The sequence below is a fragment of the Triticum urartu genome, chromosome 7, assembly GCF_003073215.2.
Source record: "Triticum urartu cultivar G1812 chromosome 7, Tu2.1, whole genome shotgun sequence".
NCBI classification, from domain to species: domain Eukaryota; kingdom Viridiplantae; phylum Streptophyta; class Magnoliopsida; order Poales; family Poaceae; genus Triticum; species Triticum urartu.
Window position 1 is genome coordinate 204,838,301 of NC_053028.1, and position 26,428 is coordinate 204,864,728.

Here is a 26,428-nt window from a genome sequence, read left to right on the forward strand (position 1 = left end):
ACCCTTTCTTTTCTTGATCCATTTTGAACTTCTTCAAAACTTTGTCAAGGTATGTGCTTTGTGAAAGTCCAATTAAGCGTCTTGATCTATCTCTATAGATCTTAATGCCTAATATGTAAGCAGCTTCACCGAGGTCTTTCATTGAAAAACTCTTATTCAAGTATCCCTTTATGCTATCCAGAAATTCTATATCATTTCCAATTAGTAATATGTCATCCACATATAATATCAAAAATGCTACAGAGCTCCCACTCACTTTCTTGTAAATACAGGCTTCTCCAAAAGTCTGTATAAAACCAAATGCTTTGATCACACTATCAAAGCGTTTATTCCAACTCCGAGAGGCTTGCACCAGTCCATAAATGGATCGCTGGAGCTTGCACACTTTGTTAGCTCCCTTTGGATCGACAAAACCTTCTGGTTGCATCATATACAACTCTTCTTCCAGAAATCCATTCAGGAATGCAGTTTTGACATCCATCTGCCAAATTTCATAATCATAAAATGCGGCAATTGCTAACATGATTCGGACAGACTTAAGCATCGCTACGGGTGAGAAGGTCTCATCGTAGTCAATCCCTTGAACTTGCCGAAAACCTTTTGCGACAAGTCGAGCTTTGTAGACAGTAATATTACCGTCAGCGTCAGTCTTCTTCTTGAAGATCCATTTATTCTCAATTGTTTGCCGATCATCGGGCAAGTCAACCAAAGTCCATACTTTGTTCTCATACATGGATCCCATCTCAGATTTCATGGCTTCAAGCCATTTTGCGGAATCTGGGCTCACCATCGCTTCTTCATAGTTCGTAGGTTCATCATGATCTAGTAGCATGACTTCCAGAACAGGATTACCATACCACTCTGGTGCGGATCTTACTCTGGTTGATCTACGAGGTTCAGTAGTATCTTGTTCTGAAGTTTCATGATCATCATCATTAGCTTCCTCACTAATTGGTGTAGGTGTCACAGAAACTGGTTTCTGTGATGTACTACTTTCCAATAAGGGAGCAGGTACAGTTACCTCATCAAGTTCTACTTTCCTCCCACTCACTTCTTTCGAGAGAAACTCCTTCTCTAGAAAGTTTCCGAATTTAGCAACAAAAGTCTTGCCTTCGGATCTGTGATAGAAGGTGTATCCAATAGTTTCCTTTGGATATCCTATGAAGACACATTTCTCTGATTTGGGTTCGAGCTTATCAGGTTGAAGCTTTTTCACATAAGCATCGCAGCCCCAAACTTTCAGAAACGACAACTTTGGTTTCTTGCCAAACCACGGTTCATAAGGCGTCGTCTCAACGGATTTTGATGGTGCCCTATTTAACGTGAATGCGGCCGTCTCTAGAGCGTATCCCCAAAACGATAGCGGTAAATCAGTAAGAGACATCATAGATCGCACCATATCTAGTAAAGTACGATTACGATGTTTGGACACACCATTACGCTGTGGTGTTCCGGGTGGCGTGAGTTGCGAAACTATTCCACAATTTTTCAAATGTACACCAAACTCGTAACTCAAATATTCTCCTCCACGATCAGATCGTAGGAATTTTATTTTCTTGTTATGATGATTTTCTACTTCACTCTGAAATTCTTTGAACTTTTCAAATGTTTCAGACTTGTGTTTCATTAAGTAGATATACCCATATCTGCTTAAGTCATCTGTGAAGGTGAGAAAATAACGATATCCGCCACGAGCCTCAATATTCATCGGACCACATACATCTGTATGTATGATTTCCAACAAATCTGTTGCTCTCTCCATAATACCGGAGAATGGTGTTTTGGTCATCTTGCCCATGAGGCACGGTTCGCAAGTACCAAGTGATTCATAATCAAGTGGTTCCAAAAGTCCATCAGTATGGAGTTTCTTCATGCGCTTTACACCGATATGACCTAAATGGCAGTGCCACAAATAAGTTGCACTATCATTATCAACTCTGCATCTTTTGGTTTCAACACTATGAATATGTGTGTCACTACTATTGAGATTCAATAAAAATAGACCACTCTTTAAGGGTGCATGACCATAAAAGATATTACTCATATAAATAGAACAACCATCATTCTCAGATTTAAATGAATAACCGTCTCGCATTAAACAAGATCCAGATATAATGTTCATGCTTAATGCTGGCACCAAATAACAATTATTTAGGTCTAATATTAATCCCGAAGCTAGATGTAGAGGTAGCGTGCCGACTGCGATCACATCGACTTTGGAACCATTTCCCACGCGCATCGTCACCTCGTCCATAGCCAATCTTCTCTTAATCCGTAGTCCCTATTTCGAGTTGCAAATATTAGCAATAGAACCAGTATCAAATACCCAGGTGCTACTGCGAGCATTAGTAAGGTACACATCAATAACATGTATATCACATATACCTTTGTTCACCTTGCCATCCTTCTTATCTGCCAAATACTTGGGGCAGTTCCGCTTCCAGTGACCAGTCTGCTTGCAGTAGAAGCACTCAGTTTCAGGCTTAGGTCCAGGTTTGGGTTTCTTCTCTTGAGCAGCAACTTGCTTGCCATTCTTTTTGAAGTTCCCCTTCTTCTTCCCTTTGCCCTTTTTCTTGAAACTAGTGGTCTTGTTGACCATCAACACTTGATGATCCTTCTTGATTTCTACCTCTGCAGCTTTCAGCATTGCGAAGAGCTCGAGAATAGTCGTATTCATCCCTTGCATATTATAGTTCATCACGAAGCTCTTGTAGCTTGGTGGCAGTGATTGGAGAATTCTGTCAATGACACAATCATCTGGAAGATTAACTCCCAATTGAATCAAGTGATTATTATACCCAGACATTTTGAGTATATGCTCACTGACAGAACTGTTCTCCTCCATCTTGCAGCTATAGAACTTATTGGAGACTTCATATCTCTCAATCCGGGCATTTGCTTGAAATATTAACTTCAACTCTTGGAACATCTCATATGCTCCATGACATTCAAAACGTCGCTGAAGTCCCGATTCTAAGCCGTAAAGCATGGCACACTGAACTATCGAGTAGTCATCAGCTTTGCTCTGCCAGACGTTCATAACATCTAGTGTTGCTCTAGCAGCAGGCCTGGCACCCAGCGGTGCTTCCAGGACGTAATTCTTCTGTGCAGCAATGAGGATAATCCTCAAGTTACGGACCTAGTCCATGTAATTGCTACCATCATCTTTCAACTTTGCTTTCTCAAGGAACACATTAAAATTCAACGGAACAACAGCACGAGCCATCTATCTACAATCAAGCAAAAACAAGCAAGATACTATCAGGTACTAAGTTTCAAGATAAATTTAGGTTCAATTAATTTACTTAAAGAACTCCCACTTAGATAGACATCCCTCTAATCCTCTGAGTGATTACGTGATCCAAATCAACTAAACCATGTCCGATCATCACGTGAGATGGAGTAGTTTCATTGGTGAACATCACTATGTTGATCATATCTACTATATGATTCACGCTCGACCTTTCGGTCTCCGTGTTCCAAGGCCATATCTGTATATGCTTGGCTCGTCAAGTATAACCTGAGTATTCCGCGTGTGCAACTGTTTTGCACCCGTTGTATTTGAACATAGAGCCTATCACACCTGATCATCACGTGGTGTCTCAGCACGAAGAACTTTCGCAATGGTGCATACTCAGGGAGAACACTTCTTGATAATTAGTGAGAGATCATCTTATAATGCTACCATCAATCAAAGCAAGATAAGATGCATAAAAGATAAACATCACATGTAATCAATATAAGTGATATGATATGGCCATCATCATCTTGTGCTTGTGATCTCCATCTTCGAAGCACCGTCGTGATCACCATCGTCACCGGCGCGACACCTTGATCTCCATCATAGCATCGTTGTCGTCTCGCCAATCTTATGCTTCCACGACTATCGCTACCGCTTAGTGATAAAGTAAAGCATTACAGCGCGATTGCATTGCATACAATAAAGCGACAACCATATGGCTCCTGCCAGTTGCCGATAACTCGGTTACAAAACATGATCATCTCATACAATAAAATTTAGCATCATGTCTTGACCATATCACATCACAACATGCCCTGCAAAAACAAGTTAGACGTCCTCTACTTTGTTGTTGCAAGTTTTACGTGGCTGCTACGGGCTTAAGCAAGAACCAATCTTACCTACGCATCAAAACCACAACGATAGTTTGTCAAGTTGGTGCTGTTTTAACCTTCGCAAGGACCGGGTGTAGCCACACTTGGTTCAACTAAAGTTGGAGAAACTGTCACCCGCAAGCCACCTATGTGCAAAGCACGTCGGGAGAACCGGTCTCGCGTAAGCGTACGCGTAATGTCGGTCTGGGCCGCTTCGTCCAACAATACTACCGAACCAAAGTATGACATGCTGGTAAGCAGTATGACTTATATCGCCCACAACTCACTTGTGTTCTACTCGTGCATATATCATCAACATATATAACCTAGGCTCGGATGCCACTGTTGGGTTTCGTAGTAATTTCAAAAAATTTCCTACGCACACGCAAGATCATGGTGATGCATAGCAACGAGAGGGGGAGAGTGTGATCTACGTACCCTTGTAGATCGACAACGGAAGCGTTAACTTGGTTGATGTAGTCGTACGTCTTCACGGCCCGACCGATCAAGCACCGAAACTACGGCACCTCCGAGTTCTAGCACACGTTCAGCTCGATGATGATCCCCGGACTCCGATCCAGCAAAGTGTCGGGGAAGAGTTCCGTCAGCACGACGCCGTGGCGACGATCTTGATGTACTACTATCGCAGGGCTTCGCCTAAGCACCGCTACAATATTATCGAGGACTATGGTGGAAGGGGGCACCGCACACGGCTAAGAATATGATCGCGTGGATCAACTTGTGTGTCTAGGGGTGCCCCTTGCCTCCGTATATAAAGGATCCAAGGGGGGTGCGGCTGGCCCTAGTTGGAGGCGCGCAGGAGGAGTCCTACTCCTACCGGGGGTAGGACTCCCCTCCCTTTCCTTGTCCAAGTAGGAGAGGGGGAAGGAGAGAAGGAAAAAGGGGGGGCGCTGCCCCTCCCTCCTTGTCCAATTCGGACTAGGGGGAGAGGGGGCGCACGGCCTGCCCTGGCAGCCCCTCCTCTTCTCCACTTTAGGCCCATGAGGCCCATTAACCCCCCCGGGGGGTTCCGGTAACCCCCCGGTGCTCCGGTTTTATCCGAAACTTCCCCGGATCACTTCCGGTGTCTGAATATAGCCGTCCAATATATCAATCTTTATGTCTCGACCATTTCGAGACTCCTCGTCATGTCCGTGATCACATCCGGGACTCCGAACTAACTTCGGTACATCAAAACTCATAAACTCATAATATAACTGTCATCGAAACCTTAAGCGTGCGGACCCTACGGGTTCGAGAACAATGTAGACATGACCGGGACACGTGTCCGGTCAATAACCAATAGCGGAACCTGGATGCTCATATTGGCTCCTACATATTCTACGAAGATCTTTTATCGGTCAGACCGCATAACAACATACGTTGTTCCCTTTGTCATCGGTATGTTACTTGCCCGAGATTCGATCGTCGGTATCCCATACCTAGTTCAATCTCGTTACCGGCAAGTCTCTTTACTCGTTCCATAATACATCATCTCGCAACTAACTCATTAGTTGCAATGCTTGCAAGGCTTATGTGATGTGTATTACCGAGAGGGCCTAGAGATACCTCTCCTACAATCGGAGTGACAAATCCTAATCTCGAAATATGCCAACCCAACATGTACCTTTGGAGACACCTATAGAGCACCTTTATAATCACCCATTTACGTTGTGACGTTTGGTATCACACAAAGTGTTCCTCCGGCAAACGGGAGTTGCATAATCTCATAGTCATAGGAACATGTATAAGTCATGAAGAAAGCAATAGCAACATACTAAACGATCGGGTGCGCTAAGCTAATGGAATGGGTCATGTCAATCACATCATTCTCCTAATGATGTGATCCCGTTAATCAAATGAAAACTCATGTCTATGGTTAGGAAACATAACCATCTTTGATAACGAGCTAGTCAAGTAGAGGCATACTAGTGACACTCTGTTTGTCTATGTATTCACACATGTATTATTGTTTCCGGTTAATACAATTGTAGCATGAATAATAAACATTTATCATGATATAAGGAAATAAATAATAACTTTATTATTGCCTCTAGGGCATATTTCCTTCAGTCTCCCACTTGCACTAGATCAATAATCTAGATTACACAGTAAGCAATTTGGCCATGGGTTCGTCCAAGCCTGCACCCTCCAGAACATCGGTTTCCCCGGTAAAAAGAAGAAGATCAGCGCGACATGTGGAGGTGACCACACCGGCAACCGAAAAAGGTACTCCTCTTCCCTTATTCGTGCAAATCTTACGTCTCTGCTTGAACGGTATTCATCCCACAGAAGACACTAGTTGATACTAGATGTTCCTAGTAACTCGCGATGCACAAGGTTTCTCCTCATATACTATTTCACCTTAGCTAGAGGTCTGTCGCCCCCCTGAATTTCAATTTCTGGCCAGTTGATTCCCAATTAATGGAAGCATTCCCTGGCGTAACAGGCGCTAGTACGCCTATTACGCCGGGGGATCAGCGCCTTGGTGTTTATCTTAGGGGCGTGTGCGGCCTAGAGCTACTGGCGCCCGATCTGGAGGTTGGACGGGATTAAAGGGATGGCCTGGGGGCGCTGCCAAGCACGGCAGTGGTGTGAGGTCGATGGGAGGGCGGGGAGACGGAGGCAGGGGTTTGGGCCGGTGGTCGCTGGCGGTTCGAGAAAGATCGTCAACAGTGACTGGCGGGAGGTAGACGAAGGCCATCTGCCCGTTCCTTATAGATCGGATGGTTCATTAAAAAAATTGACTGACCTATTTATTTTCAGCCGACTGTTATCTTAGATACGACCACATGTGGTGGTGTGCTGGAGGAGTACCTGCATTTCCTGTGCTCATATATTACAAAATCATACGGAGTAGAATCTAATTTTGTTTGCCATGCAATGTTGTAGAGCTATCATATGTCTCCTGTCATTTATTTTTCAGCCACTTGCTATCTGCTACTTTTACAGTGCACTAGTTTTGCACACACTTCACCCTTACTCTCACTATTGTGTTTTTATGCAAGGGTATTTCAGACTCTGCTGCCATGAGAGAAGCCAAAAAGAAAAGAGAGAAGTCACTCCAGCTTCGTATGCGGGTAGGCAAGACACGTTACATCGCTATAAAGGGTGCAGTGTCAGCAGATGGAGATGGTAAATGTAGCTCTGGAGTTGATGACCTCGCTCGCACTGAACCACCATCCCAGGTGCTTGCTTTAACTTCGCGGTGTCATATGTGGTTGCATGTTCCATATGGTGTCTAGCTTGTATTCGAAAGGCCGAAGTCAGTAAGATAAGGAAAGATATTTTTTTACATGAACCACCATCCCGTGAGCACCAGAAGACAAATAGCTAGTCAGGGCACTGGCCGAGCCAGTGACAAGCCCAGCAAAGATAGGCATCGCCTGGAAGCCAACTAAAAAGCTGCGATGGTGGCACAGCAGCCCGCCTCCCACCAGGCTCTCAGGTCCTAGATGATCATGCTCACCACTCCAGCCGGATGTCTAGCTTGTATTGCTTCCAATTTGGTTAAATTGCATCTGCTTAGCTTACACATTATACCTTTGAATATGACATGCCTTTCTGTTTTTGTTACATACTAGTACATCTATGTATTAACCATGTTCTTACATCAAACTAATGTTCTTGTGTATCCCTCATCAATCACTTATGACAAGGCAGGCAAGCAAGGGGACTACTCCTCATTTAAAGAATGCGGCGTCAGCCTCCCGACATGATTCTCAAGATACAGAAATGCTAGATGAAGATAGTGAACATAGCTCTGTAGTTGATTACAGCATTTCCCCTACACTAGCATCGCAGGTGCTTGCTCTAACTTGGCAGCGTGATATGTGGTTGCATGTTGCATATGGTGTCTAGATTGTAATTCTTCCAATCTGGTTAAACCGCATGTGCTAGTCTGCTTAGCTTATACATTATACCTATTAATGTGACATGCCTTCCTATATTTAGTACATAGTACATCTATCTATTAAGCATGTCCTTACATAAAACTATTATTTTTTGTATCCCGCATCAATCAACATGACGAGACACCTTTAGTATATGCAGTGCGATATTAGTTGCATCTTTCATATGATTTATAGCATGCGCTGCTTCTAATTTGTTGAAATTCCATTTATGATGGGACGCTTTTAACTTGGCAGAGTCATATTGCTTGCATCTTTCATGTGGTGTCTAGCTTGCATTGCTTCTTATTTGCTGGAATGGTTTCTGCTTAGTTTACACAAACAGTTGTGAACATGCCATGTCGTCCTGTTTTTCGTACATATTCCATCCTGGTATCATGTGTTTGCCTTACATCAACGTAGTGATTGTCAGTATCATGCATGAATGAGTTCTGAAGAGAGAATTTTATTGCTTTTTCTTGTCGGTTTTACTTGACAATTCAAAATCAATAAAGCGGAAGGAAGTTAGCAAGGCAGCGGATAAAGGTGCTCCTTCCGAACGGAGGGCCTCTACAGTTTCTACTCCTCCACACCCCCAAGATGATTTCCAAGACAACACATGCATAGGCACTCAACAAAGCTGTGTTTATGATGAGCACGTCTCCCCTAGTGCAGCATCATCGATGCTCCCTCTAACTTGGCACTGTTATATGTGGTTGCATGTTATGTGTGATGTCTATCTTGTATTGCTTCTAATTTTGTTGAATTCCATCTGCTTACGTTACACATTATAGTTGAATAAGACACGTGTTCCTGTTTCTAGAACATACAATATCTGTCTATCACACCATGTTCTTACATCGAATTACTACTGTTGTGTAACCTGCAACAATCACTTATCATAAGACACATTTGACTTCGGAGTGTGATATAGGTTACATCTCACATTCTTTTCTAGCTTGTACTACTAATTTGTTGAAATGGCACTTATGATGAGACAGTTCTAACTTGCAGAGTGATATTCGTTGCATCTTTCATATGGTGTCTAGCTTTCATTGCTTCTAATTTGTTGAAATGCCTTCTCCTTAGTTTACACATCATAAGCTGTGAATATGCAATGTTGTGAATATGCAATGGCACTAATGACGAGAGACCTCTAACATGGTAGTGTGACGTTGTTTGCATCTTGCATATGATTTATTTCTTGTACTGCTTCACATTTGTTTAAACGCCATTTATGATGAGACACTGTTAACTTGGCAGAGCGATATTTGTAGCATCTTTCATATGGTGTCTACCTTCCATTGCATTGCTTCTAATTTTGTGAAATGTCTTCTTCTTAGTTTACACATCATAGTTCTGGTTATCTCTTCCGTCCTGTTTTTCATACATATTACATCCTCCTATCATGTGGTTGTCTAACATCAAAGTTCAGTTCGTCTACATCACACATCAATTTGTTCTAAAGAACTAAATTGTTATTTGTTTTTCTTGTCGGCTTGACTTAACATGGCACCGAGAAAGAGGAAGAAACACAGAATGGCAGGGAATGAGAAGCGGATGAATCCTGCAGATTCTGCTGGTACTGATGGTGCAATAGAAGGTCAAAGTCTAGCGGAAAATTCTACAAACACGGCATCCCATGCTACACGAGTTGCAAAAAAAAACCAAACAGAAACAAATAGCTGCCACCAAACAAGCAGAGACAACCCTAGTTCTTGCAACACCTACCACTGTACTACCAGCTGCACGACTTACTCGTGCGTCAACTGAGCTAGCAGCACGTCCCCAAGCTCCCTTGCCACCTGACACTACTTCCCAATCACTCTTGACACAAGACGAGTTGGCAATATCAGATGAACCTTGTGAGCTTCAACAGCAAGAAGGTAGTTGCTGGAGTCAAGTTACAGTTGCATGCTTCTTTATATGTAGTCTCACAGTTTGATGTACACTAACACTTCCTATGTTCGTTGTTGGACTAGCACCTAGGCGCAAGAGGAAACAAACATCAGGGATAATGCTCGATAGGTTAACTAAATCTAGAGGAGGAAGAATGGAGATCCGTTTTGAGGCAGGTTTAAAAAGGCCACGTGATGCTACAGAGTCAGCCAAGTTAGTATCAGAGGAAGCAGTTGTCGTTAGGTGTCATGTACGTATCATCCCAACATGGATTCAGTACAGGAATGACAAATACGAAACCCAGTTCAACACCTTCCTCGACCATTTATCTGTAAGTATGGTTATGTATGGAAACTAGTAATATCGTCTTGCTCTATCCCATACTTTCTTGGTTGCTGATAATGAGACTCCCATAATTTTCAACAGATGAGGTTCAAGTTGGATAGCCAAGATGATGCAACCAGACAAGCTTGCACCCATGTTTTCAAGTCTGCTCTACGACAGTATCGGTATAACTTGAGGAAAACTCACTTTGAAGGCAAGGCTAACAGTGAACTTTCCCAAACATCTCCAGTGGAAAATATATAGGATGAAGACTGGAGGGGCCTTGTTAAACACTGGTCTGATCCGAAGTATCAGGTACATTATATATATGTGATCAGATCACATGTTGAAGTCCTATTTACGCATGTGCCACACAAATCTATCTTCTTGTAGGTGAACTGTTGAAAGAACAAGGCCAACCGTACGAAAGTGAAATTCCAACAGACGACAGGATCTCGTAGCTATATTGCACACTGCGAGGCTCTTGTAATTAGCTGTTGTTTCACTCTTTTCGTTGTACCATATTATCATATCTATATTGACTTGTTCGCAATGCAGAGGAAAGCCCGCAAGGACCAAGAAGTACCTGAACCAAATGCTGTGGAAATCTTCAAGGACTGTCACACCAGCAAGAAGAAGGGCATGACTACACCAGTCAAAGCCGCTGTTGTAAGTCCTTAATCCTCATGCCTTTTAACTACTACTTACTCTGACTTGTTCCTTGAACTGCATGCTTTGCAGCCAATGTCTATTACTCTTTTCAATTTTATACACAATTGTCTTAGCGTATCATTGCACCTTACAAGGTTTAAAAGAGAGGAGTGATGTTCCTTTGATCTTGACCCGTAATCTAGTTCCGTGCTGGACTTGCCCACACAATGTTACAATTGCCTGTTTGTCTGTTCTCAGTTGTGTTTGTGATATGAATGATGTCATACTATGCTTACCGTATTATAAACTTCGTCTCTTTATCCTTAGCCCTCAATACAATGTGAAGAAATAGACAATACATTAGCGGTGGTACATGGTCATATGTTTGGAACCTGGTTTTATTATGTACTTTGCAATAAAATACAACTAATATTTTACATGGGTTCACCAGAATAAGTTCTATATATAGACCAAAGCTATTTTGTTTGGTTTTGCTGCCTCCTTAATATCTTCTATTCTGGTACTACTAATGTAAAACCTCAACTTTTCAGCGAGCTATGGAAAAATGGTGAAACCTCCACCTTCTGAAGGTGGCGAGGCAACTATAACCGCAATGTCAGCTCTTACTGCAGTGGTCAGTACCTGTCCACTAATAGTGCCAAAAGCACGTTCCTGCGTAATACTGGGTTGGTTGTTAAGGCAATATCGTCCAAACTGCCTCATGATCAAGATATGCAAGCTCAAAGCAATGTTGTATCTGCGCTCCAGACACAAGTCCATTCCCTAACAGAGACCCTTTGTGAAACAAGGAGAAACATTGCTCAATGTCGTCAATATATGCATGGTTTTGAAACCAGACTATCAGACATTTTCTATGTTGTTCAGGAGCCTAGGGGAAATGAAGGCGAGGGTTATGGTGCTCCATCGGACAATACATCATGAAAACATAACAGTCAGGTCAAATGAACTGAGCTTCTGAACTTCTGGTGGTGCATTTATCTGCTAGACTGTTAAGTTTTATGCCAACCTTCCTTTTGTTATATAGTTGTAATTTGTTTTGGTGCAATACAAAATTTATTATTAACGTGCAGCCACTAGCTAAACAAAACAGCAAGCCATTTTTGTATAGTGTAGGGTGTTCCCTATATTTGCACTGGTGGCGATCTTTGATGCTGAGTGGATGTAATCTGTGCAATCGCCTTAATATCCTAGCATTAGTTTTGGCCTTATTTATTTCCTAGTCTTCTTTTTCCCTGGTTTGCTAGTGGCCGCAACTAACATGGGCCATATACGGGCCGTAGGATCCATGGGTCTCCTACGGGCCGTCGATAAATGGGCCTGTAATCGGTGGGCCTCGGGCCATCGGATAAATGGGTCTACATGCGCCGTAACCGGGCGTAACTGGTATCGGCCCAGCATGGTAACAAGTCGTTAACAGGCCGTAGGACAGCAAAGGCTTAATTCTGTCACAGGCATAAAGGGTCGTTAATGGGCCAGAATATAGGACGGGCTGGAAACGGCGCAACGGGTTAACAGGCCAGAAATGGGCCGACTCTTGCCATGGGCAGAATTTGGCCCATTAGGGTAACAGGCCAGTAACGGGCCGACTCTTGCCATGTGCCGAATTTGGCCCATTAGGGGAACAGGCCAGTAATGGGTCGACTCTTGCCATGGGCCGAATTTGGCCCATTAGGGGAACAAGCCAGTAACGGGCCGAAAGTAATCAAGGGTCGAAAAGGAGCCCAAGAACGTATGGGCCGTCAATAGGCTGAAAGCTAACACGGGCTGGAAACGGCCCATGTAAATCACGGGCCGTTAACGGGTATAAAGAAAATTACTGTTCATTATGGGCTAGAGTCACCGTGGGCCTATAAAGGGCCGAAAGATATGAAGGCCTCATATGGGCCGAAAGACGTCGTGGGCCATACATGGGCTGAAAGTGAAATGGGCTGGTGTTATATTCGACGTCCCACATGACGTTGTTGGGCCGATTTCCTTTAGGGCCTAACGGGCCGTGAGTTAACGGGTCGTAAAATGGGCTATTTGCGAAGAGACCGTTAACAGGCTTTTCATGGGCCAGCCCATTAACTTCTGACCAAGTCAAACGGGTCGGCTTTGTAAGCTAAATGGGCCAGTGGTGGGTCGTGGCACGTGTCGACATATCATAGGCGCCTATCTGACCCACTAACAAGCTGACACGTGTTTCGTCCGGCCAATAAGAATTTTACACGTGGAAATTTCCCATTGGTCGGGGCTGTTAACGGGTTATCGGATCCAAAACCCGACCCGATAGCTTAACGGCATTCCATTACGGTGGATGCCACGTGTCGGTCACCCTTGACGAAAGCACTTCTGTGACGCGCGATTTATCGTCATGGAAGTGGACACTTTCATGATGATAATTTTGGTAATGTCATGGAACACTTCTACGACAGCACAGGTATGACTATCTTGATTCTGTCATAAATTTTTCATGGATGTACATGCATGACAAAAAACGTGACCTACTGTGACAAACACGTATCATCATGGAAGTGTATTTTTTTGTAGTGTACCATCGTCATAGCGAAAGTCTTGTGCTACTATACTCAGAAGATCATCATATCTTTCCCTGAAAGATTTGCTTAGTTTATATATATGCATTATCTTTCGGTTCTGCTCTGTCTGTTTCTTTTCAGTTTGTCTACTTAATCTATTCTGATGTAGTGATTGGTTTTGATTCGAAATTTCGAAAGAAATTTTGAATCTCCCATTCACCCCTCTGATCGATATAATCTCGGTCCTAACAATATGCATCGACATGTTAGTGAGGAGAAGTCTCTGATCTATGTTTTGTTTTATTCGGGCACTGGTTGAGGAGGTGTATTCTGCCAGGTACATTGCTTAGTATCATATTACAGTCCCTAAGCGTTCTGCTAATTGGAATCCGCGTGCTCTTGCTCCATATGCGCCTCCCAAGAAGGGACGCAACCCGAGGCCAAACGATAGTGCCACTTATGCTGTTGGGTGCTCTTCCACCGCTCATATTCCGTGTGGGAAATCTTCGCATGTGTCTCCTCAGGTCGTTTTCACTTGGGAGGTGAAGAAGTCGTTGTTCAAGTATATTGGGAATCTCTTCAATATGTGCCAGTCCATTCATAGGTGTCAGATCAAGGACATCAACAGAGGCAAGATGTACAAGCGCCACAAGAAGGCGGATTAGGCATCTGGAGGGATGCACACTGAGCCAGGTTCTGAGCACAAGGACAACGTGGACACCAGACAGTCCAACCCACTAGAGGGTTGGTGTTTTGATGATGATGATGATGATGATGCTTCGAGCGCCCCACCGCTTGTCTAGATTTTGCTAGCGTAACCCTTTCCCTTTTTAGCATCTTTATGACAAAGGGGGGAGTTCTATTTAGGATCATCTGTAGTTGAGATCACAAGCCTTGTTCTTATTTGGCTGTGTTTCTATTGGCTTAGGACATTTTTACTATTCCATCATGTGGTGTGAGCTATGATACGTCTCCAACGTATCTATAATTTTTGATTGCTCCATGCTATATTATCTACTGTTTTGGACTACATTAGGCTTTATTTTCCACTTTTATATTATTTTTGGGACTAACCTATTAACCGGAGGCCCAGCCCAGAATTGCTGTTTTTTTTGCCTATTTCAGTGTTTCGGATAAACAGAATATCAAACGGAGTCCAAAAGGAATAAAATCTTCGGAAACGTGATTTTCTCACCGAACGTGATCCAGGAGACTTAGACCCTACTACAAGGGATCAAAGAGGTGGTCAAGAGGGTGGGGGCGCGCCCCCTGCCTCGTGGGCCCCTCGGTGCTCCACCGACGTACTCCTTCCTCCTATATATACACACGTACCCCCAAACGATCAGAATAGGAGCCAAAAACCTAATTCCACCGCCGCAACTTTCTGTATCCACGAGATCCCATCTTGGGGCCTGTTTCGGAGCTCCACCGGAAGAGGGCCGTCATCACGGAGGGCTTCTACATCATCCTAACTCCTCCAATGAAGTGTGAGTAGTTTACTTCAGACCTTCGGGTCCATAGTTAGTAGCTAGATGGCATCTTCTCTCTCTTTGAATCTCAATACAAAGTTCTCCCCCTCTCTCGTGGAGATCTATTTGATGTAATCTTATTTTTGCGGTGTGTTTGTTGAGACCGATGAATTGTGGGTTTATGATCAAGTCTATCTATGAATAATATTTGAATCTTCTCTGAATTCTTTTATGCATGATTGGTTACCTTTGCAAGTCTCTTCAAATTATCCATTTGGTTTGGCCAAGTAGATTGGTAGTTCTTGCCATGGGAGAAGTGCTTAGCTTTGGGTTCGATCTTGCAGTGTCCTTACCCAGTGACAGAAGGGGAAGCAAGGCACGTATTGTATCGTTGCCATCAAGGATAACAAGATGGGGTTTATTTCATATTGCATGAATTTATCTCTCTACATCATGTCATCTTGCTTAAGGCGTTACTCTGTTTTTAACTTAATACTCTAGATGCATGCTGGATAGCGGTCGATGAGTGGAGTAATAGTAGTTGATGCAGAATCGTTTCGATCTACTTGTCATGGACGTGATGCCTATATACATGATCATGCCTAGATATTCTCATAATTATGCTCAATTCTATCAATTGCTCAACAGTAATTTGTTCACCCACCGTAGAATACTTATGCTCTTGAGAGAAGCCACTAGTGAAACCTATGACCCCCGGGTCTATTCTCATAATATCAATCTCCATCACTTTTATATTGCTTTTCTATTTACTTTGCCTTTACTTTTTACTTTGCATCTTTATATCAAAAATACCAAAAATATTCTATCTATCAGACCTCACTCTCATAAGTGACCGTGAAGGGCTTGACAACCACTAATCGCGTTGGTTGCGAGTAGCTATCGCTTTGTGCAGGTACGAGGGACTTGAGCGTGGGCTCCTACTGGATTGATACCTTGGTTCTCAAAAACTGAGGGAAATACTTACGCTACTTTGCTGCATCATCCCTTCCTCTTCGGGGAAAACCAACGCAAGCTCAAGACGTAGCAAGAAGGATTTCTAGCGCCGTTGCCGGGGAGTCTACGCAAAAAGTCAACATACCAAGTACCCATCACAATCCCTATCTCTCGCATTACATTATTTGCCATTTTCCTCTCATTTTCCTCTCCCGCCAATTCACCTGTGCCGTTTTATTCGCCCTCTCTCTCTCTCTATCCTCCCTCTCTGTTTGCCTCTTTGTTTGCTTGTCGTCATGGCTAGTCCTCTTTCTGCTCCTATGTCCCCTGAGTTTGAAGTCCTTCACTTCAAACAAAAGAAAGGAGAAAATTTAAAGGATGTTTGGTTTAGAATGATGGAATCTTATCGTAAATGCACCCTAGAAGTAAATTTCAGAATTTTGCTTCGCAACTTTTATGTTGGACTTAATTTGTCTCATAGACAACTTTTAGATTGTGTTGCCAAGGGCAATTTTATTGAAATTGATCCCAGTATCGCGCATGAAATTATAGAAGGTATAGTAGGAACTTTACCTCAACAAAAGGGGCTCCATCATACCCAAGAGAAAACGCAAGTTTTTGAAAAAATTTGCGAGGTAACTAAGATTTTACAGAAATCTCTTGAACCTCTTAAGAGCGTTAGCTTAAATCTTCACCGCATGAATATGTTGATTACTCTTTGCAATAAGCGGTTGGATTCTTTAGATCTCAAGATCTCTGAATATGAAGGGAAACGTAAGGAACCTCCCGGATTCGAGCATAACATCGCTAAAAGAATTAAGAATCAAGATAGCAATACCTAGATCTATTCTTGCTCGTTATGCCTAGCTAGGGGCGTTAAACGATAGCGCTTGTTGGGAGGCAACCCAATTTTATTTTTATTCCTTGCTATTTGCTCCTATTTAGTAATAAATAAATTATTTAGCCTCTGTTTTGGTTGTGTTTTTTGTGTTTAATTAGTGTTTGTGCCAAGTAGAACCGTTGGGAAGACTTGGGGAAAGTCTTGTTGAACTTGCTGTAAAAAACAGAAACTTTAGCGCTCACGAGAACTGCTGTCATTTTTATTTGAAGAGTGATATTTAGTTAATTATTTTTGCATATGATTAATAGATAAATTCCTCACGTCCAGAAATTTATTTTAGAATTTTTGGGGTTCCAGATCTTGCTCTAGCTACAGATTACTACAGACTTTTCTGTTTTTGACAGATTCTGTTTTTCGTGTGTTGTTTGCTTATTTTGATGAATCTATGGCTAGTAAAATAGTTTATAATCCATAGAGAAGTTGTAATACAGTAGGTTTAACACCAATATAAATAAAGAGTGAGTTCATTACAGTACCTTGGAGTGGTCTTTTGTTTTCTTTCGCTAACGGAGCTCACGAGTTTTCTATTTTGAGTTTTGTGTTGTGAAGTTTTCAAGTTTTGGGTGAATTCTTTTGATGTATCATGGAAGAAGGAGTGGCAAGAGCCTAAGCTTGGGGATGCCCATGGCACCCCCAAGATAATCCAAGGACACCAAAAAGTCAAAGCTTGGGGATGCCCCAGAAGGCATCCCCTCTTTTCGTCCACTTCCATCGGTAATTTACTTGGAGCTATATTTTTATTCACCAACATGATATGTGTTTTGCTTGGAGCGTCTTGTATTATTTGTGTATTTGATTGTTAGTATGCCACAATCATACTTGCTGTACACACCTTTTGATAGAGCCATACATGAATTAAAATTAGATAATTTTGCTCTATGTGCTTCACTTATATCTTTTGAGCTAGATAATTTTGCTCTTTGTGCTTCACTTATATCTTTTGAGCTAGATAATTTTTCTATATGTGCTTCACTTATATCTTTTGAGCTAGATAATTTTGATCTATGTGATTCACTTATATCTTTTGAGCTAGATAATTTTGCTCTATGTGCTTCACTTAGATCTTTTAGAGCACGGTGGTGGATTCATTTTAAAGAAACTATTGATCTCTCATGCTTCACTTAAATTAATTTGAGAGTCTCTTAGTAGAATTGTAATTTTCCTAATAACAATATGCTTGGTATTCAAGATTTGTGAAACTTTCTTTTGAGTGTGTTGAATACTAAGAAAAGATTGAAGCATGATAATTGTTTTGACATATGGAGGTGATAATATTAAAGTCATGCTAGTTGAGTAGTTGTGAATTTAAAGAATACTTGTGTTGAAGTTTGTAATTCCCGTAGCATGAACGCATGGTGAACCGTTATGTGATGAAGTCGGAGCATGATTTATTTATTGATTGTCTTCCTTATGAGTGGCGGTCGGGGACGAGCGATGGTCTTTTCCTACCAATCTATCCCCCTAGGAGCATGCGCGTAATACTTTGCTTTGATAACTTCTAAATTTTTACAATAAGTATATGAGTTCTTTATGACTAATGTTGAGTCCATGGATTATACGCACTCCCACCCTTCCACCCTTGCTAGCCTCTCTAATACCACACAACTTTCGCCGGTATCATACACCTACCATATACCTTCCTCAAAACAGCCACCATACCTACCTATTATGGCATTTCCATAGCCATTCCGAGATATATTGCCATGCAACTTTCCACCATCTAGTTCATCATGACACACCCATCATTGTCATATTGCTTAGCATGATCATGTAGTTGACATAGTATTTGTGGCAAAGCCACCGTTCATAATTATTTCATACTTGTCACTCGTGACTCATTGCATATCCCGGTACACCGCCGAAGGCATTCATATAGAGTCATACTTTGTTTTAGTATCGAGTTGTAATCATTGAGTTGTAAATAAATAGAAGTGTGATGATCATCATTCAATAGAGCATTGTCCCAAAAAAAACAAAAAAAGAGAGAAAGGCCAAAGAAAAAAGGCCCAAAAAATATAATAAATAAATAAATAAGGGGAAATGCTACTATCCTTTTTTCCACACTTGTGCTTCAAAGTAGCACCATGATATAGCGAGTCTCATATAATGTGCTTCAAAGTAGCACCATGTTCTTCATATAGAGAGTCTCATATGTTGTCACTTTCATATACTAGTGGGAATTTTACGTTATAGAACTTGGCTTGTATATTCCAATGATGGGCTTCCTCAAATTTCCCTAGGTCTTCGTGAGCAAGCAAGTTGGATGCACACCCACTAGTTTCTTTTGTTGAGCTTTCATACATTTATAGCTCTAGTGTATCCGTTGCATGGCAATCCGTACTCACTCACATTGATATCTATTGATGGGCATCTCCATAGCCCATTGATACGCCTAGTTGATGTGAGACTATCTTCTCCTTTTTGTCTTCTCCACAATCACCATTCTATTCCACCTATAGTGCTATATCCATGGCTCACGCTCATGTATTGCGTGAAGATTGAAAAAGTTTTAAAAAAGTTAGAGTATGAAACAATTGATTGGCTTGTCATCGGGGTTGTGCATGATTTAAATACTTTGTGTGGGGAAGATGGAGCATAGCCAGACTATATGATTTTGTAGGGATAACTTTCTTTGGCCATGTTATTTTGAGAAGACATAATTGCTTTGTTAGTATGCTTGAAGTATTATTATTTTCTATGTAAATATAAACTTTTGTCTTGAATCTTTCTAATATGAATATTCATACCACAATTAAGAAGATTTGCATTGAAATTATGCCAAGTAGCACTCTGCATCAAAAATTCTCTTTTTATCATTTACCTGCTCGAGGACGAGCAGGAATTAAGTTTGGGGATGCCTGATACGTCTCCAACGTATCTATAATTTTTGATTGCTCCATGCTATATTATCTACTGTTTTGGACTACATTGGGCTTTATTTTCCACTTTTATATTAATTTTGGGACTAACCTATTAACTGGAGGCCCAGCCCAGAATTGCTGTTTTTTTGCCTATTTCAGTGTTTTGGATAAACAGAATATCAAACGGAGTCCAAACGGAATAAAATCTTCGGAAACGTGATTTTCTCACCAAACATGATCCAGGAGACTTGGACCCTACTGCAAGGGATCAAAGAGGTGGTCACGAGGGTGGGGGGCGCCCCCCCCTAGGGCGCGCCCCCTGCCTCGTGGGCCCCTCGGTGCTCCACCGATGTACTCCTTCCTCCTATATATACACACGTACCCCCAAACGATCAGAACAGGAGCCAAAAACCTAATTCCATTGCCGCAACTTTCTGTATCCACGAGATCCCATCTTGGGGCCTGTTCCGGAGCTCCGCCGGAAGAGGGCCGTCATCACGGAGGGCTTCTACATCATCCTAGCCCCTCCGATGAAGTGTGAGTAGTTTACCTCAGACTTTCGGGTCTATAGTTAGTATCTAGATGGCTTCTTCTCTCTCTTTGAATCTCAATACAAAGTTCTCCCCCTCTCTCGTGGAGATCTATTCGATGTAATCTTCGTTTTGCGGTGTGCTTGTTGAGACCGATGAATTGTGGGTTTATGATCAAGTCTATCTATGAATAATATTTGAATCTTCTCTGAATTCTTTTATGCATGATTGGTTATCTTTGCAAGTCTCTTTGAATTATCCGTTTGGTTTGGCCAACTAGATTGGTAGTTCTTGCCATGGGAGAAGTGCTTAGCTTTGGGTTCGATCTTGCGGTGTCCTTACCCAGTGACAGAAGGGGCAGCAAGGCACGTATTGTATCGTTGCCATCGAGGATAACAAGATGGGGTTTATTTCATATTGCATGAATTTATCTCTCTACATCATGTCATCTTGCTTAAGGCGTTACTCTGTTTTTAACTTAATACTCTAGATGCATGCTGGATAGCGGTCGATGAGTGGAGTAATAGTAGTAGATGCAGAATCGTTTCGATCTACTTTTCACGGACGTGATGCCTATATACATGATCATGCCTAGATATTCTCATAATTATGCTCAATTCTATCAATTGCTCAACAGTAATTTGTTCACCCACCGTAGAATACTTATGCTCTTGAGAGAAGCCACTAGTGAAACCTATGCCCCCGGGGTCTATTCTCATAATATCAATCTCCATCACTTTTATATTGCTTTGCTATTTACTTTGCCTTTACTTTTTACTTTGCATCTTTATATCAAAAATACCAAAAATATTCTATCTATCAGACCTCACTCTCGTAAGTGACCGTGAAGGGCTTGACAACCCCTAATCGCGTTGGTTGCGAGTAGCTATCGCTTTGTGCAGGTACGAGGGACTTGAGCGTGGGCTCCTACTGGATTGATACCTTGGTTCTCAAAAACTGAGGGAAATACTTACGCTACTCTGCTGCATCATCCCTTCCTCTTCGGGGAAAACCAACGCAAGCTACTTCTTATTTATGTGTGTGAGACTTGGGTTGCTTATTAAGTTATGAGTCTATGTTGTGCTTAACTTCCATATGATGTCATATGTCATATTTATTTATCCTTGTCTCACATTATATTTTGCTCACCACACCTCTTGCATGTGATCTATGCATGGGTTTACTTTCTTTCTTGTTTGATCACATGTGAAGCTTTTGTGCAATGAATTCTTTAGTTGGTGCTATTCTCACACATCAATGGACGTTTCTATTGATCTAAGGCGAGCATTCTATGTGTGTTCTTGTGGCATAATCAAGCAAATTCGTATCTCTATGCACACACCTAGGGGAGCTCTTTTGATCAATATTTTTTCATGGCTTGTTTTATTGATTATATCTCTTGCCATGCTGTAACCATATTGTCATCAATAGACCAAAAAGGGGGAGATTGGAAGTGCATTTTGCACTTAATGGTATTTTGGTGTGATGACATTATGGTTAATGGACCTAATAACATTTTCTAAGGTTTACCTCAAGTTATTGGTTCCTTGTACATTTATCGTGGAGATGGTTGACCCCGTCTTCAAAAAGACCAAAGGTGTCTTTTTCAGGCAACTCAAAGGTCTTCCGTTTCGGTTTTATTTGAGTCATAGGACCACACTATTAAGAGGGGTCAAGGTGGATGAATTTGGTGTGGGAATACTCTAAACATATACACTAGCCCTCCTACACCTACCACAAGGAAGTACCGATCTATCCGTTTATTTAGTGCTGGCGTGGAGTGTCCATATAGCCATGTGCCCAAAGTAGCAGGACACCCTGTGCGCATGAGGTCTTTGACACCCGTGCACATCGGGTAGTGGTTTTCTTGTAGACACCCAGTGCACCCGGGGTCCATGACCCCCATGCGCATGGGGTCAAAGACCCCGTGCGTACGGGGTGTCGAGTAGGTCATGCGCTACAAGCGCACACGGGGTACTATTTTGCTCTCTGGACACCTCGTGCGCATGGGGCTGACTAAGCCCATGCACACGGGGTCCAGCGGGCAGAATAGCCTCCCCACCTTTCATTATAAAAGGAGATATTATTTCACTTGTAACCCTAACACTTTTGCCTTGTTGAGCTCCACCATTACCAAACCTTGATTTGCTCATTCCTCTCCATCCCCTCACCCAAACTTGTTGAAACTTTAGGGATTGAAGGAGCATGGCCCGATCTACACTTTGGCCAAATTAATTCATGTTCCACACAAGATTACTTCACCATTGACTTATTACTCTTGGAGCTTGGGATCCTAGGCGGTTAGGGTTCCTCCAAAGGCTTCCTTGCTCGTGTTGTGCTCCGAAAATGTATGTAAATGTGTGGTGGCCACTTTCAAGATCAACCTGAGTGATTTGAGGCTCATCCATTGGGGTGACTCGAGGAGAATACGGTGAGCCTCCGATGGTGTTCCAGAAGCCTTGGCTCTGGCAACCCTCCAATGGAGATTAACACTTCCCCAAGGAAGTGTGAACTTGGGGATAAAATCCACACACTTGTGGTTAATCCTTTCCTGCACTTTAATTTGCCTTGTATGCTCGTGGGCTTTATAATTATATTGTTTGCCTAGCTTACTTTGCTTTGAGCTTGCTTGCCATATAGGATTGCTCATCGAGTTGCATATCTAGAGAACTCTATTAATCTACTTTTTCCCCTAAATCGACAACTGAGCTTAAAATGTGTAGTCTCCTATTCACCCCCGCTAGTCGACTATATCAATCCTTTAGCCAGGCTTCCCAGCCCTCCGCCTACGCCATCGCCTTGGATGGCTCCTCTGCCTTAGGTGGCGTAATGCCTCCCAAGGACGAGCAGGAGGATCCAGGTGACTCTGAGTGGCCTAGACCAAAGACCACCGGATGCTGACGTGGAAAGGCTGAAGAAACCGATGCTAGCCTGGTCAAACTAGAGGCCATGGCAGCCAAGGGGGGGGGGGTCAAAGGTAGACATACTTGGTTTTTCTTAAAAAAGGGACCACAATATTTGGCGGACATCAGATCAGAAGGCACCCACCAGCAAACAACTCGTTCACTGGGACAGGGACGGTCGAGCAAACCTTTTTAGTTTGCTACAGGAGTGTTTCCGTGCAACCCCCAAGGTGGCCTAGATAATTATAGCGGAGGCAAAAAAAAGGCTAGACTAAAATAGTTGATATTTTGAGAAAAATTGCCATCAAAATGAAATATTTTCTAATACTCAAAAAGGCATAGATAACATAATTAAAAAAATGCAAACAAAAAATGCCATGGTAGACTACCAAAAATAGTTACATGGCAACCAGGCCAAAGTAAATGTAAAAAGTAAAATAAACCAACAAAAACAAAAAACTTTGGTCCAAATTACAGAGAAAAGAAAAAAATGCATATTAATTAAAAAATACATACAAGGATTTTCCCATGCTTTATATTTTCATTTTCGAAAACACATGAAAATCAAACATAGGAAGATGGCATGATCCAAAAAAAAATAATATTGCCATGCTCTCAATGATAAAATTTCCATGCTCTTATAATAATAAAAAGTTGCTATCCTCTTAGTAATAAAATTGCCATGTGCAAAAGTAGAAAAACAAATTCCAAAATTGGTGTGAAAATAATTGATAAAAATTTCCAAAGCTTGTCGTGGTAGCATTACAAAAAAGACTAAATTTGCCATGTTTGGGAGTTAAAAATGTTATGAATTTTTCCTGGGACCATGAGAATTTTTTTCTAAATGTTTCCATGTGTACAAAACAAACTTGTGATGTAAAAAATTAGAAAAAAAATGTTTAAAATTTGCCGCGTGGCAAATTAAAAATATTATAAATCTGCCATATTTTTTGAATTTTTTTGCCATGTACTGAAAACCAATAATTTGCATATTTTTGCCACCTTGTAAAAGTAAAAGTAAAATAAAAGGAGGATCTAGGATTCAATCACGGGTCTCCCATTTGAAGGGTTTACACACTAGCCAATCCGGTGAGTGGCTTTAATTGATTAGGATTGCGTTCGCGCAGCTTTTATTCCTTACAAGTTTCGAACATGATGTGACAAGGCATCTTGTGCTAAGATCCGTGCATATGATCTGGTGGCAGAGTAGAGCATTCACTAGAACCTACTATAAATATGACGTTCCCCAATAGTATATTATCTCCCAAAATAAAAGGTAACATTGGATTTTGTGGGTTATTATACAAAGATGGATTATGTAGACTTAACACGGTTTTATAGTACAATTACTATATATTTATTTTCGGATGGTTATTTAGGAGCCTTGTATAAGCTGAACGTGTAGAGTTTAGTAAACTAAACACTGTTATTAGGTCGACACTGTATTGGCATAAGCAATGCACCTGTATGTTGCTTCCATGTAGTCTACCAAAATATAACCGACGACATCAAGTCCACCAAACGGTAGGAATTCTTCCCAAAAGCAGTCCAACTCTGAAAAGCAAATCAGGCATGTCCGACGTAGCTTAGCAGATCAAAAGCTAGCACCATCCACGTCGCCCTGATCGTATATCAAACAGCACGAATTGTAAAGCTATAGGCTCCAGATCTTGCTGGAAGGCTCGAGAGCCCACCCGATCGGTCCAGAACCTTCTAAACCCGTTTCCCCATCCCCTCCCCCAAGAAATCTCCCCGCTCCCGGTTTACAAAACCCACTCCATTTCTCACCCCGCCTCGCTCACACAAGAATCCAAAATCATCACAGCAGAAGAGAGAGAGAGAGAGAGGGAAAGGAGAGAGAAAGAGAAAGAGAAAGAGGAGAGAGAGAGAGCCCATGGCTTCCGCCGTCGCTTGCAAGGGTGCCGAGCCGGCCGGCCTCCTCAAGTCCGGTGCTCCCGTGGCCTTCTGCGCGCCCCACTGCCCCGCCGTCAACGCCGTCCGCCGCCCGTACAGCACCCAGGTCAAGGAGGTCAACCGCTACGACGACGACGACGACGACGACTACAGCGACCGCGACCTCGTCATCCCCAGCTCCTTCTCGCAGGGTATGCTTCCATTCCCCACCTGTGGCGCGCCGTTTCTTTGCGTTCGTTCTCAAGTCTCAACACCGTGAGTCAAATCAGCCTTCTGATGAGCTTTTGCCGTCCCTGATGTTGATTCTGCAGACGTGCTCGACCCGCTCGGCGCGCTGACCAGCATGGCCCGTCTGCTGTCTCTGATGGAGGACGTTGCAGCTCAGACCGGCCTCTCCACTGCTGGGGCGTCGCGGCTCGGACGCTGGGTGGCCAAGGAGGACGACGACGCGGTGTACCTCAAGGTGCCGATGCCCGGGCTGACCAAGGAGCACGTGAAGGTGCGCGCGGACAAGAACATCCTGGTGGTCGAGGGCGAGGGCGAGAAGCAGCCCTGGGACGGCGACGACGACTCCGCGGTGCCGAGGTACAACCGCCGCATCGAGATGCCCGCTGACGCGTACAAGTTGGACAAGATCAAGGCCGAGATGAAGAACGGCGTGCTCTGGGTGACCCTGCTCAAGGTGAAGGAGGAGGAGCGCAAGGACGTGTTCCACGTCAAGGTCGAGTAGGTAGTGGTAGTGCTCATGCAGGATGGCCGGCGCGAGAGTGTGAGAGATGCCTTGTTGATCTGGTCATGTTTGGTGTCTTTCTTCCTTGTTTTGCTTCGTTGATCGTCTTGGATCGAGTTGGTAGTGGTCTGGTGGTGAAGTTGGTCGCGAACTCTGTTAATTTCCTCTAGTTTGGCATATGATGAACTTACTTTGGTGGTGAAACTGGTCATGAAATTCTGTTGATTTCCTCAATTTGGCATATGATGAACTGATTTGGTGGTGAATTTGGTCATGAAAGCTTGTTGATCTCCTGAAGTGTGGCGTGCTGGACGAATCTAGTGATGAAATTGGTCATGAACTGTGTTGATTGTCTCAAATTTGGCCTGATGAGCCGCTTTGATTATCTTAAGCTAGTCTCGCCTGTCTATCTTTTCTCCTCCTTGATCTGTTTTGCTTTAAGCTTTCTGTAAAAAGCTGGGCATTCATGCCTACTCTCTGAAAAATTGGTTGATCTCCTCGAGTTTGACGTCATGGAGTTGGTGAACGGGCAGTTACTGATTGATGATTCTTGCTTGCTTTTTCGTGAATTTTGTGTGGTTATCCTTGAGTTTAACTTCTTGTAAGAACTGTAAATGTTCCAGTTTGTAGTTGTCACATGAGATGGGCGTTTGTTTGTTTATGTCCTGCTTTGTTGATTTTTTCAAGTTTAATGTGATTACCTGATTTGGTGGTTCCCTGAATGTTTTGTGTTTGTCTTCGGTGTTTACTTC

At 42.6% G+C, this 26,428-nt stretch overlaps 1 protein-coding gene across 1 annotated transcript; it reads left to right on the forward strand.

The window, feature by feature from the left end:
• The first annotated feature begins 24,814 nt into the window (after positions 1 to 24,814).
• LOC125523752 (26.2 kDa heat shock protein, mitochondrial-like) lies at positions 24,815 to 25,880 on the forward strand. The gene is made up of 2 exons (XM_048688814.1): positions 24,815 to 25,137; positions 25,258 to 25,880. The coding sequence occupies exons 1-2, from the start codon at positions 24,927 to 24,929 to the stop codon at positions 25,674 to 25,676; spliced, it is 630 nt and encodes a 209-aa protein (XP_048544771.1). The 5' UTR covers positions 24,815 to 24,926; the 3' UTR covers positions 25,677 to 25,880.
• Positions 25,881 to 26,428: the final 548 nt, after the last annotated feature.

Bases quoted from the DNA above. Each gene is read 5' to 3' on its own strand.
- LOC125523752 (XM_048688814.1), top strand. From the start codon at position 24,927: ATGGCTTCCGCCGTCGCTTGCAAGGGTGCCGAGCCGGCCGGCCTCCTC. The intron at 25,138-25,257 runs GTATGCTTCCAT...TTGATTCTGCAG, and splicing joins CCCCAGCTCCTTCTCGCAGG to ACGTGCTCGACCCGCTCGGC.